General features: G+C 32.5%; 1 protein-coding gene and 1 long non-coding RNA gene across 2 annotated transcripts; both read left to right on the top strand.

The window, feature by feature from the left end:
* Positions 1–8,601: 8,601 nt before the first annotated feature.
* LOC113374437 lies at positions 8,602–9,002 on the top strand. The gene is made up of 3 exons (XR_003366982.1): positions 8,602–8,642; positions 8,713–8,814; positions 8,932–9,002. It is a non-coding gene; the product is annotated as an uncharacterized LOC113374437 (long non-coding RNA).
* Positions 9,003–11,214: 2,212 nt separating this feature from the next.
* Positions 11,215–13,279, top strand: LOC113374438 (putative nuclease HARBI1). The gene is made up of 4 exons (XM_026614482.1): positions 11,215–11,227; positions 12,187–12,341; positions 12,398–12,703; positions 12,764–13,279. The coding sequence occupies exons 1-4, from the start codon at positions 11,215–11,217 to the stop codon at positions 13,277–13,279; spliced, it is 990 nt and encodes a 329-aa protein (XP_026470267.1).
* Positions 13,280–14,014: the final 735 nt, after the last annotated feature.

The raw sequence follows: 14,014 nt of genomic DNA, 5'->3' as shown, positions 1-14,014 counted from the left end.
CTCTAGTACATACGAGGTCTGTTCAAAAAGTACCCGGATTTACTAATAATTAAATTTCGCAGGTCTGGAGTGTCTGATTGTCAAAATTTTTTTTTTATTGTGTTGGTATACATGCCCCTAAAGTATCATGAAATTTTTAGCTATATTCACTATTTACTTTGTCTGTGGTAGTCGCTAAAGGTTCGACGTGTTTTTCTGAGCTCGGCGATTTTTACAATGGAAGAATTGAAAAGTCAAAGAATCTGTATTAAATTTTGCGTAAAAAATGAAATATAGTGTTGCAAAGTGCAAAAATTCACCAGATATGGCTCCGTGTGACTTTTTCCTATTCCCAAAGTTGAAGAGACCCATGAAAGGACGGCGGTTTTCCTCGATTGAAGAAAATCGCTGAGAGTGCTCAAGGACATATCAAAAAGTGAATATCAAGGGTGCTTCGAAAATTGGAAAAAACGCTGGCATAAGTGTATTATATCTGGGGGGGACTACTTTGAAGGGGACCACATTAATGTAGACGAATAAATAAATATTTTTTTGAAAAAACGAAAATTACGAAAACTTTTTGAACAGACCATGTATATTCAAAAAATTGTATGGTTTAATATAAGATTCAGATTTATTCTGAATTTTTGGTTCTAAAATTTATAAATTGGTTCTAAACATTGTAGATTTATTCTAATGACTGTATATTTTAGTTCTAAAATTTTGAAATTGGTTCTAAAAATTGGATTTAGATTCTGAAAATTGGATTTTTGTTCTAAAATGTATATAATCAAAAGATTTACTAGCAATAATTCTATAATTTGACTATATCGAATATATGAAATCTAAAATTTGATCAATCTAAAAATGAATAGAGTTTGCGGTCATAAGGACACCAAATTGATTGATTTTCAGTCAACTTTCATGGAAAAAATGCCAATGGTTGCCATGATATCGATGAATTTTGTTGTACTTTAGCACCTATTTTCTTGTCCAAAGCATTTGTAAATATTGCTAATTGCTAAAGTTGCATTCGGATTAGGATGAGAAAGAAGTGCGGGATTTGTCAAGGCTTGTTTCATTTTACTAATGGCCTTGATACATTTGTCTGGTAAAATTACAGGTTTATTTCTCTTAAGAGCACGTGGAGCTTGATTCAATGCTGCGTTAGGTATGTAATCTCTAAAAAATTTACACATACATGAAAAGCGTCATATTTTTCTGAAGTCTTTGGTAGTTTAGAAGGTTAGGAAATTCTTTTTCCGGTAATTAAGTAGAATCTCTTGCCGTTATTGCGTGGCCTAAAAAGTTAATAGTTAATTTACCAAATAAAGATTTTTCGATCTTGATCACGATGTCATTATTATCCAGACGTTGAAATGTCGTTTTCAGTTTGTGATCATCTGGTGAACGTGGGAATACCAGAATGTCATCTATGTTGACCTAAACAAAAGTTTAGACCTTTGAGAACTTGAAACGTTTGTGCGGCGTTTCTTAGACCATATGCCATAAAATTATATTCAAAAAGTCAAAATTGTGTTGTGCATTAGCATTTATAATACGTTGGAAACTAATTGAGAACTTCTCTGCTTCTTGTTTGTCTGTAGCATTTGCCTATCCATGCATGATAACGCTGTTGATTGCATGTCGTTTGTTAAATCTGAAAAAAAACATTCTGGATGGATCTAAACTCATCATCATTTGTTCAAGACTATAGCAACTCAATAATAATATCGGGATTTACCAAAGACATTGTACTATATGGACTGCTAGTCCGTATATGTTTTTCGTTGCATATAGTGCTCAAATATATTTATTATGATTATTAACTTCCCGTAGGGTAAGTTATTGTAATGGGCCGAAAATCGGAATTGAAAATTTTTACATTTCTCGACGTTTTGAAGGTTTCTGAACGTTTTGGCATGCTTCAGAAAAAATGGATGTGTGTGTGTGTGTGTGTGTGTATGTATGTATGGATACAAATTTTCGCCCACGTTTTCGGGCGTACGGATCAACCGATTTGAATGGTTTAAAAAACATTCGATTCCTATTGATAAGGAGATGTGCTGATTAGTTTTTGGCAAAGGCAGGTCCAGCAGTTACGGTGATAAGGAGCAAAGAGTGCAGAAAATAAAAATCGAGTTTCTGAGAGAACAGAGCATCCGATTTGAATGATTTAAAAAACATTCAATTAGTAATGATTGGGAGAAGGGGTTATTAGTTTTTCGCAAAGGCAGGCCCAGCCATTTCGGAGATACAGGGCTAAATGTACAAAAAATGGCAGTTTTTGAGAGAACTAAGCGTCCGATTCAATTGATTCAAAGAACTTTCTGCTTGTCTTAACAAAATAATTGATTTTGGAAAAAAAAAATTTGTTTCATTTTTTTTTTTTTTTTTTAATTTTTTGTATATCGAAAATGATTCAGATTTTATTTTTAATTCTGACTATTGTTCTAATATACTTTAAACAAATAATTTCAACTCTGCAATTCAGTTGATATAATTCTTATAAATATTAGACAATGTTACAATATTTATAATAATTTATTTGAAAACATTCAGTATTCCTCGAACATTTCGTTACGGTACGGGAAGTTCCAGCAATTTGCCTTAAGGCACGATGCCATAATTGCCTCAAGACAGAATTCCACTTACAGCTAGTTTATTTATTTATTAACTTCCCGAAGGAGAAGTTTATGTTTTCATCAAAAAATCCGATTCGCTAATTTTATGTTTTCTCGACGTTTCAAGCCATTCTGAATCGAATGAGACCAAATTTGGAAAAAGTGTGTGTGTGTGTGTGTGTGTGTGTGCGTGTGCACCAACAGATTTTTTGCCGTAAATCGCCGTTTTCTCAAAAACGGCTGGATCGATTTCAAAAATTTGAAAGCCATTCGATGTATCTCGATGAGGACTATTGTTTGGCAGTTTTGTGCGACGATCGACCAAACCGTTTCTTCGTAAATAGCAGAGAAGTGAAAAGTCTTTCGTCCACGTTTTAGCCCGCAGTTATGAATCGATTTTGAAAATTCAAAAATCGTTCGAAAGATATTGGTTGGGAATCGTGCTGATTAGTTTTTGGTAGAGATCGGCCGGGCCGTTTTCTTGTAATAAAGTTTTTAAAAAAAAATTTCGACGATTTTTATGATTATTTTTTTGACGGTAGATACCATAGTCTTCTAGATCATACTAAAATATTACGGCCCCACGACAACTGGTTCAGCTTTAAAAATTCGTTAAAGTTTGCAAAAATTGGTATTGTTTTTTTGGCATTTGTCAAAGTTAGACCTTTGATCGACGTTTTCTCAAAAACGCCTGAGCCGATTTCAGAAATTTAAAAGCTATTTGATGTATTTCGGTGAGGACTATCGTTTGTCAGTTTTGTGTGACGATCTGCCAAGCCGTTTCTTTGCAGTTTGAAAAAAAGGGTTAAACTTTTCGTCCACATTTAAACTCATCCTACCGAACCGATTTTAAAAAATCAAAAACTGTTCGAAAGATATAAGTTGGGAATAATACTGATTAGTTTTAGGTGAAAATCTACCGAGCCGTTTTCATGTAATGAACTGTTGAAAAAAAAATTTCAGCCGATTTTCATGGAACTTTTTTTGGCGATATACATCATGGTCTTATAGAACTTACTGTAATATTACGGCCTTACGACAAGTAGTTTAATTTCAAAAATTCGTCAAACTTTGCTAAAATTATTATCGTTTTTTTTAAGTAGGATTGATGAAGTATATTATTTACACATTTTTTTTTGATTAAGTCGATTATTTAAACATATCGGGAAGTTCATGTAACTTGCCTCAAGGCTAAATACCAAAGCAACTAGTTTATCATATAGCCCACAGAGTACCTCCAGGAGAACTTAAAAATACAATTTTAATATACATATTATAATAATACAAATATACTAATATATGATATAAAAACACATAACATAATATAATTCATAACATAACAATACATAACACAAAATAAAAAACTCTTAAAAAAATTCTTAACGGTAAAACTAAATTATTTATGATGGAAATAACATATTCGTGACAAAATATTAATTAGAAATTAAAATAATAAAAGATTAACTTGTACAGATGGTAATTAATTGTTTTACTAAAGTATTGTGAATATCGATATCTTTATTAATTGAGTTGAAATTAGAGGACATTAGCACTATAGGTGAGTTTAATAAAGCATTAGTCTTAGGAAAAAACTCTTCAAAAAATTCTTAACGGTAAAATTAAATTATTTATGATGGAAATAACATATTCGTGACAAAATATTAATTAGAAATTAAAATATTAAAACATTAACTTGTACAGATGGTAATTAATTGTTTTACTGAAGTATTGTGAATATCGATATCTTTATTAATTGAGTTGAAATTAGAGGACATTAGCACTATAAGTGAGTTTAATAAAGCATTAGTCTTAGGAGTAGGATATTTGAAAAACATTTGAGTTCGGGATGAGAGTCTAGGAACGTTAAAGGATAGTTGGTCTAGAATTTGAGGACAATCTATGGCATTATTACATAGTTTATATAGGAACAAAATACTATCAGTGAAACGACGTGATACGCAGAATGTATTAAGTAAAATATTGTGGTCGAAACCACGTTCAGGATAAATTTTGTGCATTTTAAAGTATAGATATTTTAAAAATTGTCTTTGAACCTTCTCTATCGCATCTGAATTATTGCTATGGTTAGGATACCAAATGATCGATCCATACTCCAGCTTTGAACGTACAATTGCATAGTATATGCTAATTAGTGACAGATTAAATTCAAATTTTTTGCAGTTTCTTAATATTATTCCTAATGATTTTTGCGCCTTGCTACATATATTAGATATGTGATCTGTAAAAGTGACTATAGATATAAAAGGGACTGTGGCGTCACTTGTTGAGCGAACGTTGTCGACAATCGCGGACTCTCCCGATTGATTAAATGCCACATGTTTTATTTTATAATATAATAGCAATTGTGATGGCTGATACTGAAAGTCTGCGATTTTCGGCAACGTTCGCTCAGTAAGTGACGTCACAGCCCCTTATATGTTTGAGCACTTATTTTGCGCACGACTAGCAGTCCATGCAGTATAAGATCTATGGGATTTACTTATATTCATAAATGTGGTGTCAAAATATAAAATTCCAGCAAATACGCACGAGTAAAGACACAAACTGATATGTGTAGCGGGCAAATCGCGAGTAACACGAGTGCGCTTATGGAAACATTCACCATTATGAAGTACATTACATAACTGGCACACACAATTTCTGCCATGGCCGGTAGCCTCCGAACAAATGTAGATTACCGTGTTTTGAAATGGATTGGTATTTGAATATTTCGAAGGATGGCGCTACGATTTCCAATTTTATTGGTCTAGCAGCTGGCTTGATCGACATTGATTTGATCGGCCATTTTCTATAAGTTGTCAAGTTGTCATCGCGTATTGTAGTTGAGATTTTCTGTGGTTGTTTATATATAATTATGTTTTGGTGAATACTTTTTTCATTTATTATTAAGTTAAAATGATAAAGTGTTATGTGCCAAATTGTTATAACCCCGAATATAATAAAAAAATGCATGTCTTTCCGGCATCTAATTATCAGGTATGTATATAATGATGTATTATGCATATAATGTAATATATATATATACTGCCCGACCATCAAGTAGCCCTTGGTCATCACCGTTACATCCAGTCCAAAAGAAAGACGATGCATGGAGACCATGTGGAGACTACCGAGCATTAAATGCAAGAACAACTTCGGATAGGTACCCAGTCAGGCTCATAAGTGACTACTCACAACACTTATCAGGTTGTAACATATTTTCAATAATAGACCTTAAGAAAGCATACCAGCAGATACCTGTTTACGATGAAGATATTCCCAAGACGGCAATTACAACACCTTTTGGTTTATTTGAGTTCCCATTTATGACATTCGGCCTACGTAACGCAGCGCAAACTTTCCAAAGATTTATGGACGAGGTAACCAGTGGATTAGATTTTTGTTTTCCATATATTGATGATATTCTGATCGCATCCAAAAGTGAAGAACAACATAAACACCATCTCCGTAGGTTGTTCCAACTTTTAGCAGATTATGGTATAGTAGTAAACCCATCTAAATGCATTCTAGGCGCTAAGGAAGTTACATTCCTAGGATACTGCATTACGGAGCATGGTACAAAACCCCCAAAAGAGAGAATAACCGCATTGTTAAATTTTCCAAAACCAAAAACTATAAAAGGATTACGGAGATTCTTAGGCATGATAAACTTTTATCGAAAATTTTGTCCGAATGCTGCCAGATATCAAGCAGATTTACAAGTTTTATTATCAAAACCTAAATCGAAGGACACAAGCCAAATTGACTGGGATGAAAAACTTACAGCAGCTTTCGAAGCTTGTAAGAAGAATTTTGCTGAAGCTACCTTACTAACGCATCCATTGCCGGATGCAGAACTTGCTTTATTTACATACGCTTCAGACAAATCCGTGGGTGCAGTGCTACAACAATATACAAACGGTGAATGGAAACCTCTCGCTTATTTTTCGAAGAAAATTTCTGAAAAACAAAGAACGTGGCCAACGTACTACCGCGAGCTTTTAGCAGGGTATAAAGCATTCCAATACTTCAAGAATCAAATCATTGGTCGTAACTTTATTTGGTTCACCGACCACAAACCACTTATGTATGTTTTTCAGCAAAAACACGACCGTTTACCACCAGTTCAACTCAATCAGATAACATATATGTCACAATTCACGACAGATGTTAGACATGTGAGCGGGACAAAGAATATTCCGGCTAATTTGTTTTCTAGAATTGAATCAATCAGTTCCCAATTGGAAATTACCGAGATAGCAAAAGCTCAAAAGGAGGACAAGAAGCTTAAACAATATTTATCGATGAAAACTGCCTTACAACTTAAGAAACGAAAAATTCCAGGAACAAACTACTCCATATACTGCGATACATCTCAAGGAAGAGAACGACCATTCGTACCTGTAAGTCTAAGAAAGAAAATTTTTGACAGCTTGCATAATTTAAGTCACCCAGGACCTAGACCAACAATAAAACTAGTGACACAGCGCTTCGTTTGGCCAAACATCCGCCGGGACTGTAAGGTTTGGTCCAGAGAATGTTTGAAATGTCAGCGGAGTAAAGTAAGCAGGCATACCGTAACACCCATTAAGGAATTCAATGTGCCAGCATCAAGGTTCATGCAGGTACATATTGATATTGTAGGTCCATTACCTCTGTGCAAAAATTATCGTTATCTGTTAACTGCCATAGACCGATACACTCGATGGGTTGAAGCATATCCAATGCCGGACATTACATCAGAAACGGTAACACATGCATTTCTTTTATGTTGGGTCTCACGCTTCGGAGTTCCAGCACAAGTCACGAGTGACAGAGGAAGACAATTTGACGCCTCACTATTTCGAAATGTGGAATCCACTTGATACAAACATCAGCTTATCACCCGCAATCAAATGGTTTAATCGAGACAGTACACAGGACATTGAAAGCAGCTCTAATGTGCCATGAGGATCATTCATGGATAGAGGCTTTACCATGGGTATTATTAGGACTTCGCTCAGCTGTTAAAGAAGACTTAAAGAATTCTAGCGCAGAACTCACCTATGGAGAACCTTTGAGACTTCCTGGTCAATTTTTTAAAGATCACACGGGTATATCAACTACAACCGTCATGGATAAATTACATAGGATCTTTAGAAATTTAAAGCCACTGCCTACTTCATCTCATAGCCCGAAAAAGAATTCTATCCATAAAGATCTGGACAAGTCTAGTCATGTTTTCATCAGGCAAGATATGATAAAGCCGACTCTGACGCAACCTTATAAAGGACCTTACAAGGTTTTGGAAAAAGGTGAAAAGACTTTTAAATTGGACGTTTTGGGCCAGCCAAAATCCTTTTCTAAAGACAGACTGAAGCCTGCATACACGACTGCCGAAGAACGCACAACAGCAGAGCACGTCACATCTGAAAAATATACAACAAGACGAGGACGGCAGGTACGATTTCAGAATTACAAAGAATAATAATTTTCTTTCTTTTTCACCGTAGGGGGCTGTGCGGCGACACCCAAGTACGGCCCTGCATTAAATACGGGCCTGCAGCAATTGGGAATGCGCACGCATCAAGATGGCCGTCTCAGGCCTGAATAAAAGAACCCGCCATCGAAGCAAAAGGCCTATTCTACCGTTCGGCAGCCAGGAGAGATATACAGCACGATATGAATATTGTACCACGGCGAATGAACAATAACAAACTATACCAAAACTGTTTCAATCCATAAACCGCTTCATATACATATATATATATATATATATATATATATATATATATATATATATATGTAAATATATATTATATATATTTGTGTGTAAAAATTTGTGTATAAAAAGATGTTTTCAATTTGGATGCAGAGGGCGAATAATCTTTTAATGGATGACCTAACTTTTCGGTTTGTGGCACAAATCAACGATAATTTGAAATCGAAACCAAATAGAAGTGTCTCCTTTACGGCAATAACAGAATAGTTTTCAAATCACTGGAGAATGCTCTGATACAGAACCAGAAGAACAATCTGCAACTCCAAGGACAAAGCCAAGTAATTATAACTCTAAATACTTCAATAACATTTGCAAAAAAATATTAATAAATGAATCTTATGTTTTTAGGAGATGGAAGCCTAAACACCTTGAAAAAGATTTTTGCAGCACCCCTAAGATTGTCAAGTGCAGGTTAAAAGTCACCTATTCTGACACCAGTTTTCCGAAAAGGTATTTTTTCATACTAATTGTAGCAAAAATATTTAATATGATAATTACAATATCTTCAATACAATATATTCAATTACAATACAATACATTCAATTACAATTACAATATATTCAATAGAAGTCCTTGATGGTAGCTGCAAATTGCCGCAGAATGCAATGATAAGGCGTAGGAGTGCCTTAACACCCAGAAGATGTATGATACATCAAATTTTGTTTCGGGATTAAAACGCAATGCAATAATTTAAAGGATAAGTTCCAACAGAGTATACAATGTTCTGAGAAGTTTTCAAATATTCCGGAAATTTAAAATGTAAGGGCAAGAATTTTGATATTGTCTCAATTAAGAGAGCATACTCAAAGACCAGACAGTTTATAAAGCGCAAGGGTTTAGTTATAGTTTTAACTAACCTCCTTACTTATACAGAAACTATTCAAAGATTTTGTCAAATATAACTTTATTAATGATTGATTAGATAGCAAAATAACTATTAAATGGAGAGATAACAAACAAGAATGTCTCGTAAATGAATTTTAATCCTAGGAATTTAGTTTTATCTCAATTTAGATATCAATATATATATATTTTGTTTTTAGGATTATTTTGTTTGGAAAGTATTCATTTTTTTTTAAAATGTGCTGTTCTTTTTATCCTTTTAAATTATTGTGTTACTTGTCATTCCTTCTAAATTTGTCATTCCATCATCAATACACCTGCGCTTTTTACTTCTTAGTTTTTAAGTTTTTAATATATTATTATTAGTCATTCAGTAATTAATATGAATATGATATTTCTCTTCAATTTGTAGTACTTTAAAAATATGTCTGTAATATACTTTAATTAATAGTAGTCAGTTATTTCTGTTTAGTTTATAATTCTTCAAAAATATGTCTGTGATATATTTGAAAATATATTTTGTATTTCGTATGTTTTGTTCTTATTTCAAATAATTAATTTTTTTCAGATTTTTGGGCTGTATTGATTTTATGTGCAAATGTAGAAGTAATACCAGGGGTTAATTTACATGTGGTTATGTACATGTGCTGCCATGTAGTGATCTATTCGTAAATTAAAATGAGTGTAACGTCAAATCGCCCGAGATAGCGATCTATAAAAACTTAAAAACAAAGAAGTGAAAAGCGCAGGAGTATTGACGATGGGATGATAAAGTTTAAAGGAATGACAAGTAATGCAAAAATTTAAAAGAATAAAAAGAACAGCAAATTTTTAAAAAGAACGAATACTTTCCAGACAAAATAATCCTAAAAACGAAATATATATATATTAATATCCAAATTGAGATAAAACTAAATTCCTAGAATTAAAACTCATTTGCGAGACATTCTTCTTTATTATCTCTCCATTTAATAGTTATTTTGCTATATAATCAATCATTAATAAACTTTCAACGTTTTTTTCAACGTAAGTAACCAAAACCTTGAACTACTTTTAATTTATACCAATTGTAGCTTAAACCTATCTTTCGTTTTAATCCAGTTTTTATTGCAAGGAGGTTTAGTTAAAACTAAAACTAAACCCTTGCTTTTTATAAACTGCCTGGTCTTTGAGTATACTGTCTTAATTGAGACAATATCAAAATTCTTGCCCTTACATTTTACGTTTCCGGAATATTTGGAAACTTCTCAGAACATTGTATCCTCTGTTAGAATTTATCCTTTGAATTATTGCATTGTTTGTTAATCCTTCTTAATCCTGAAACAAAATTTGATCATACATCATATCATACATCTTCTGGGTGTTAAGGCACTCCTACGCCTTATCACTGCATTCTGCGGCAATTTGCAGCTACCACCAAGGACTTCTATTGAATATATTATTATATCATATTAATTGAAGATATTGTTATTATGGTATTAATTATTTTTGCTGCAAAAATTATGAAAAAATACCTTTGCGGAAAACTGGTGTTAGAATAGGGGATTTTTAACCTGCACTTGACAATCTTATAGGTGCTGCAAAAATCTTTTTCAAGGTTTTTAGGCTTTCATCTCCTAACTAAGAACATAAGATTTATTTATTAATATTTTTTGCAAATAGTATTAAAGTATTTAGAGTTATAATTACTTGGCCTTGTTCTTAGAGTTGAAGATTGTTCTTCTGATTCTGTATCAGAGCATTCTCCAGTGACTTGAAAAAAGTATTCACCAAAATATAATTATATATAAACAAACACATGAAAAACACATCTCAACTACAATACGCGATGACAACTTATAGAAAATGGCGATAAACAATGTAGATTAAGCTAGCTGCTAGATCAATGAAATTGGAAATCGTAGCGCCATCCTTCGGTCAATTTGCATACCAATCCATTTTAAAACACGGTAATCTACATTTGCTCGGAGATTACCGGCCATGAGTCCTTCTTTGTCTGGTACCAATATGGCGGCTTTGGGTAACTGCGCTTGTCTAGTTGACAATTAAATTAGTTTGCGGCTGAAGACGCATGAGCGCTGAATGAACTGTATGGTAAGGTGTGCCGGCACCCTTACAACTTACTCCGCTCTCCGTTTGCTTGCTTTGTAATCTATGTCGTGTGGTGAATCACTTTGAATTATTTTCAACCGTGTGTTTTTATTATTTCAATTTGATTATGTTTAAATTCAGTGTTTTAATGGGTTCGTTCCATCCGAGCAAATCTGACAGTCCGAAACTGTTTCAAACAGTTTCAAACTAGATCAAACTCTTTCTGATTTTTTCATGGCAGTTGGCAATGGTTTGGTTTGAATACATCCAACGCGTTCGAACTCGGAGCTCACTCGATTATATTCGGTGGTTTTCGGTACAAATCGGAATTCGTTTGCGGGTTATTTACGGCCGTTCATCGTTCGATGTTTGATCACAGATAAGGAATAAGTTTTTAAAAAGTTTTTATAATATTAAAATATTATAAGTTTTTTTATAATATTAAAATAGTGTTTAGTCAAATTCAGAACTTTAGAACAGTTTTCAGTTTTTTAATTTAGTTAGTATAGTGCAATTTTTATTTAAAATGAGTGATGATGAATTTTTTTACGATTTTAAAAAATACGAGGACGACGATGATTTAGATTTATTAAAGTTTGTGGAAGTTGAAAGAAATAAGGGTTATCTTGGTAAGTAAAATGCAATCTGTTACTAAAATATTTTATTATATTTATTATAACATTACAAAATTAATTATAATATTACAAAATAATATTATAAAATAAAAATAATATTACAATAATATATTATTGTAATATTATTTTTATTTTATATTATTTTGTAATATTATTTTTAACTATTAATAAATCGATCACTATCATAAATATGTTAAGTGATTACTCAATAATTTGTTCAATGTGGCTATAGACAATAATCTTATTTTGGCAGACAAAGTGGTTCCATTGTATGACGAGGCACAGTTTATGGAACACTTTAGAGTTAGCAGAAATGTTTGTAAACAAATATCTGACCGATATAAAGCAAGTGCAATCTACAATTTAAATACATATGGAATATATGGAAAAATAAGTGCTTTACATCAGGTGCGGCATAAATTTGTGGTTGTTCTAAAAAAAATTATAATGAAATAAAATTTTAGGTGCAGATTTTTTTGTGGTTTGCGGGACATGAAAGTGCCAGCTACAGGGATGTCAGTGATCGTTTTGATATCACTTTAAGTTCTTTGCATAGAATAATTCGAAGAGTTACTTCTTTTCTAAGTTGTATCAGTTCTGAATTTATAAAGTGGCCAAATCATGAAGAAAAGTTATTGATTGCTGAAGGATTTTTACAAAAAGGATTTCCTAATGTAATTGGAGTAATCGATGGGTGCCACATACGAATAAACAAACCTGCAAAGGATTCAAGATCTTTTTTAAACCGAAAAGGATACTGTTCTATAAATGTGCGGTAACTTTGTTTATATACTAAAATTTCGAAACATGTTCTAATTTATTTTTTTCAGATGCAAGCTGTTTGTGATGATCAGAACAAAATTATCGATGTTTTCATTGGATGTCCTGGTTCAGTACATGATGCTAGAGTATTCAGAAGATCGAATTTGGGTTTAAATTTAAATCGAAAATGTGGTCGATATTTTTTATTAGGAGACGCAGCTTACCCGCTGAAAACAAATTTAATGACACCATTTCCAAATATTAATTCTCTAACGCAAACCCAGAAACATTTTAATAAAAAACTTAACAGTGCTCGAAGTACTATTGAACATACATTTGGGTTATTAAAACAAAATTTTAGGCAACTCTATCATTTAAAAATAAAAAACATTCATTTTATTTGCCATTTTATAAGAGCATGCTGTGTTTTACACAATTGGAGCATAAAAAAAAATTTTGAATGTTTGCAGAGAAACCAAAATCTTTCTCGCTTGAACATTGAGTCTTCGGTTGAAGATGAAGTTAATGCCGAAGAAATAAATGCCCGATTGCTTCGCGATCAGATAGCAGCTGCTTTACTATAAATAATTATAAAATATCAAGAGGATTCATCATTTCATAAATAGTCGTAATGAATACAGAAGAAATTGAAAATAACATTTTAAAAATATTCAAAATGTTCTTTCATATTAGACATTTGGTATTTCACTAGTTTAATGTGTTATATAATGAAATAATTTGTACTTAATAATTAATAATATATTCAAAAAAACATATCATGGTATAATAATTAATATAAAAATAATTAATTTATACATCTCCATATTTATTTCTTAAAATTGCTAATTTCTCTCTTTCTATCTCTAATATTTCTCTATAAAATTTTCTCTTATCGTCTCTGATTTCTTGTAACGTAGTCCTTCTTCTTCTGATCCGCCTTTCTCTAGCAACAGTTGATGGCTCAATATCAAAATCTGATTCTGACGAGTCATCATCTGCTGCTGTTTCAATAGCAGATCGTGAAGGCCCAGTTTGTAGCATCACATCCGAAACGTTATTTTCATTTTCTGAATTCAATAGGCAGATAGGGTTTGTGCTTTGCGCCCTATTGAAAATTTCATTGAAATCTTCTAAATATTCAAAGGTTGACCGCCGTGGATCTGTTAAAATAAATATTAATATGTGGAAAAAACACTAAGATGTTCACTGCCAAACATGCTTATTACCGGATTCATTTCTATCAATGACTAATTTATAACTTCTTAGTAGAACCCTCCATCTATTTTCCACGTTATTTTCTTTAAAGCTTGTGCCAAATT

Source organism: Ctenocephalides felis, unplaced genomic scaffold, assembly GCF_003426905.1.
Source record: "Ctenocephalides felis isolate EL2017-DRISC unplaced genomic scaffold, ASM342690v1 CF-g0.4_SCAFFOLD_01786, whole genome shotgun sequence".
Classification (NCBI taxonomy): Eukaryota; Metazoa; Arthropoda; class Insecta; order Siphonaptera; family Pulicidae; genus Ctenocephalides; species Ctenocephalides felis.
This window is presented reverse-complemented; position numbering and strand designations above follow the sequence as displayed.

Excerpts from the sequence above, each read along its gene's own strand:
- LOC113374438 (XM_026614482.1), top strand. Across the intron at positions 12,342-12,397 it reads AAATAAGTGCTTTACATCAG|GTGCAGATTTTTTTGTGGTT; the intron begins GTGCGGCATAAA and ends ATAAAATTTTAG. Across the intron at positions 12,704-12,763 it reads AAGGATACTGTTCTATAAAT|ATGCAAGCTGTTTGTGATGA; the intron begins GTGCGGTAACTT and ends TATTTTTTTCAG.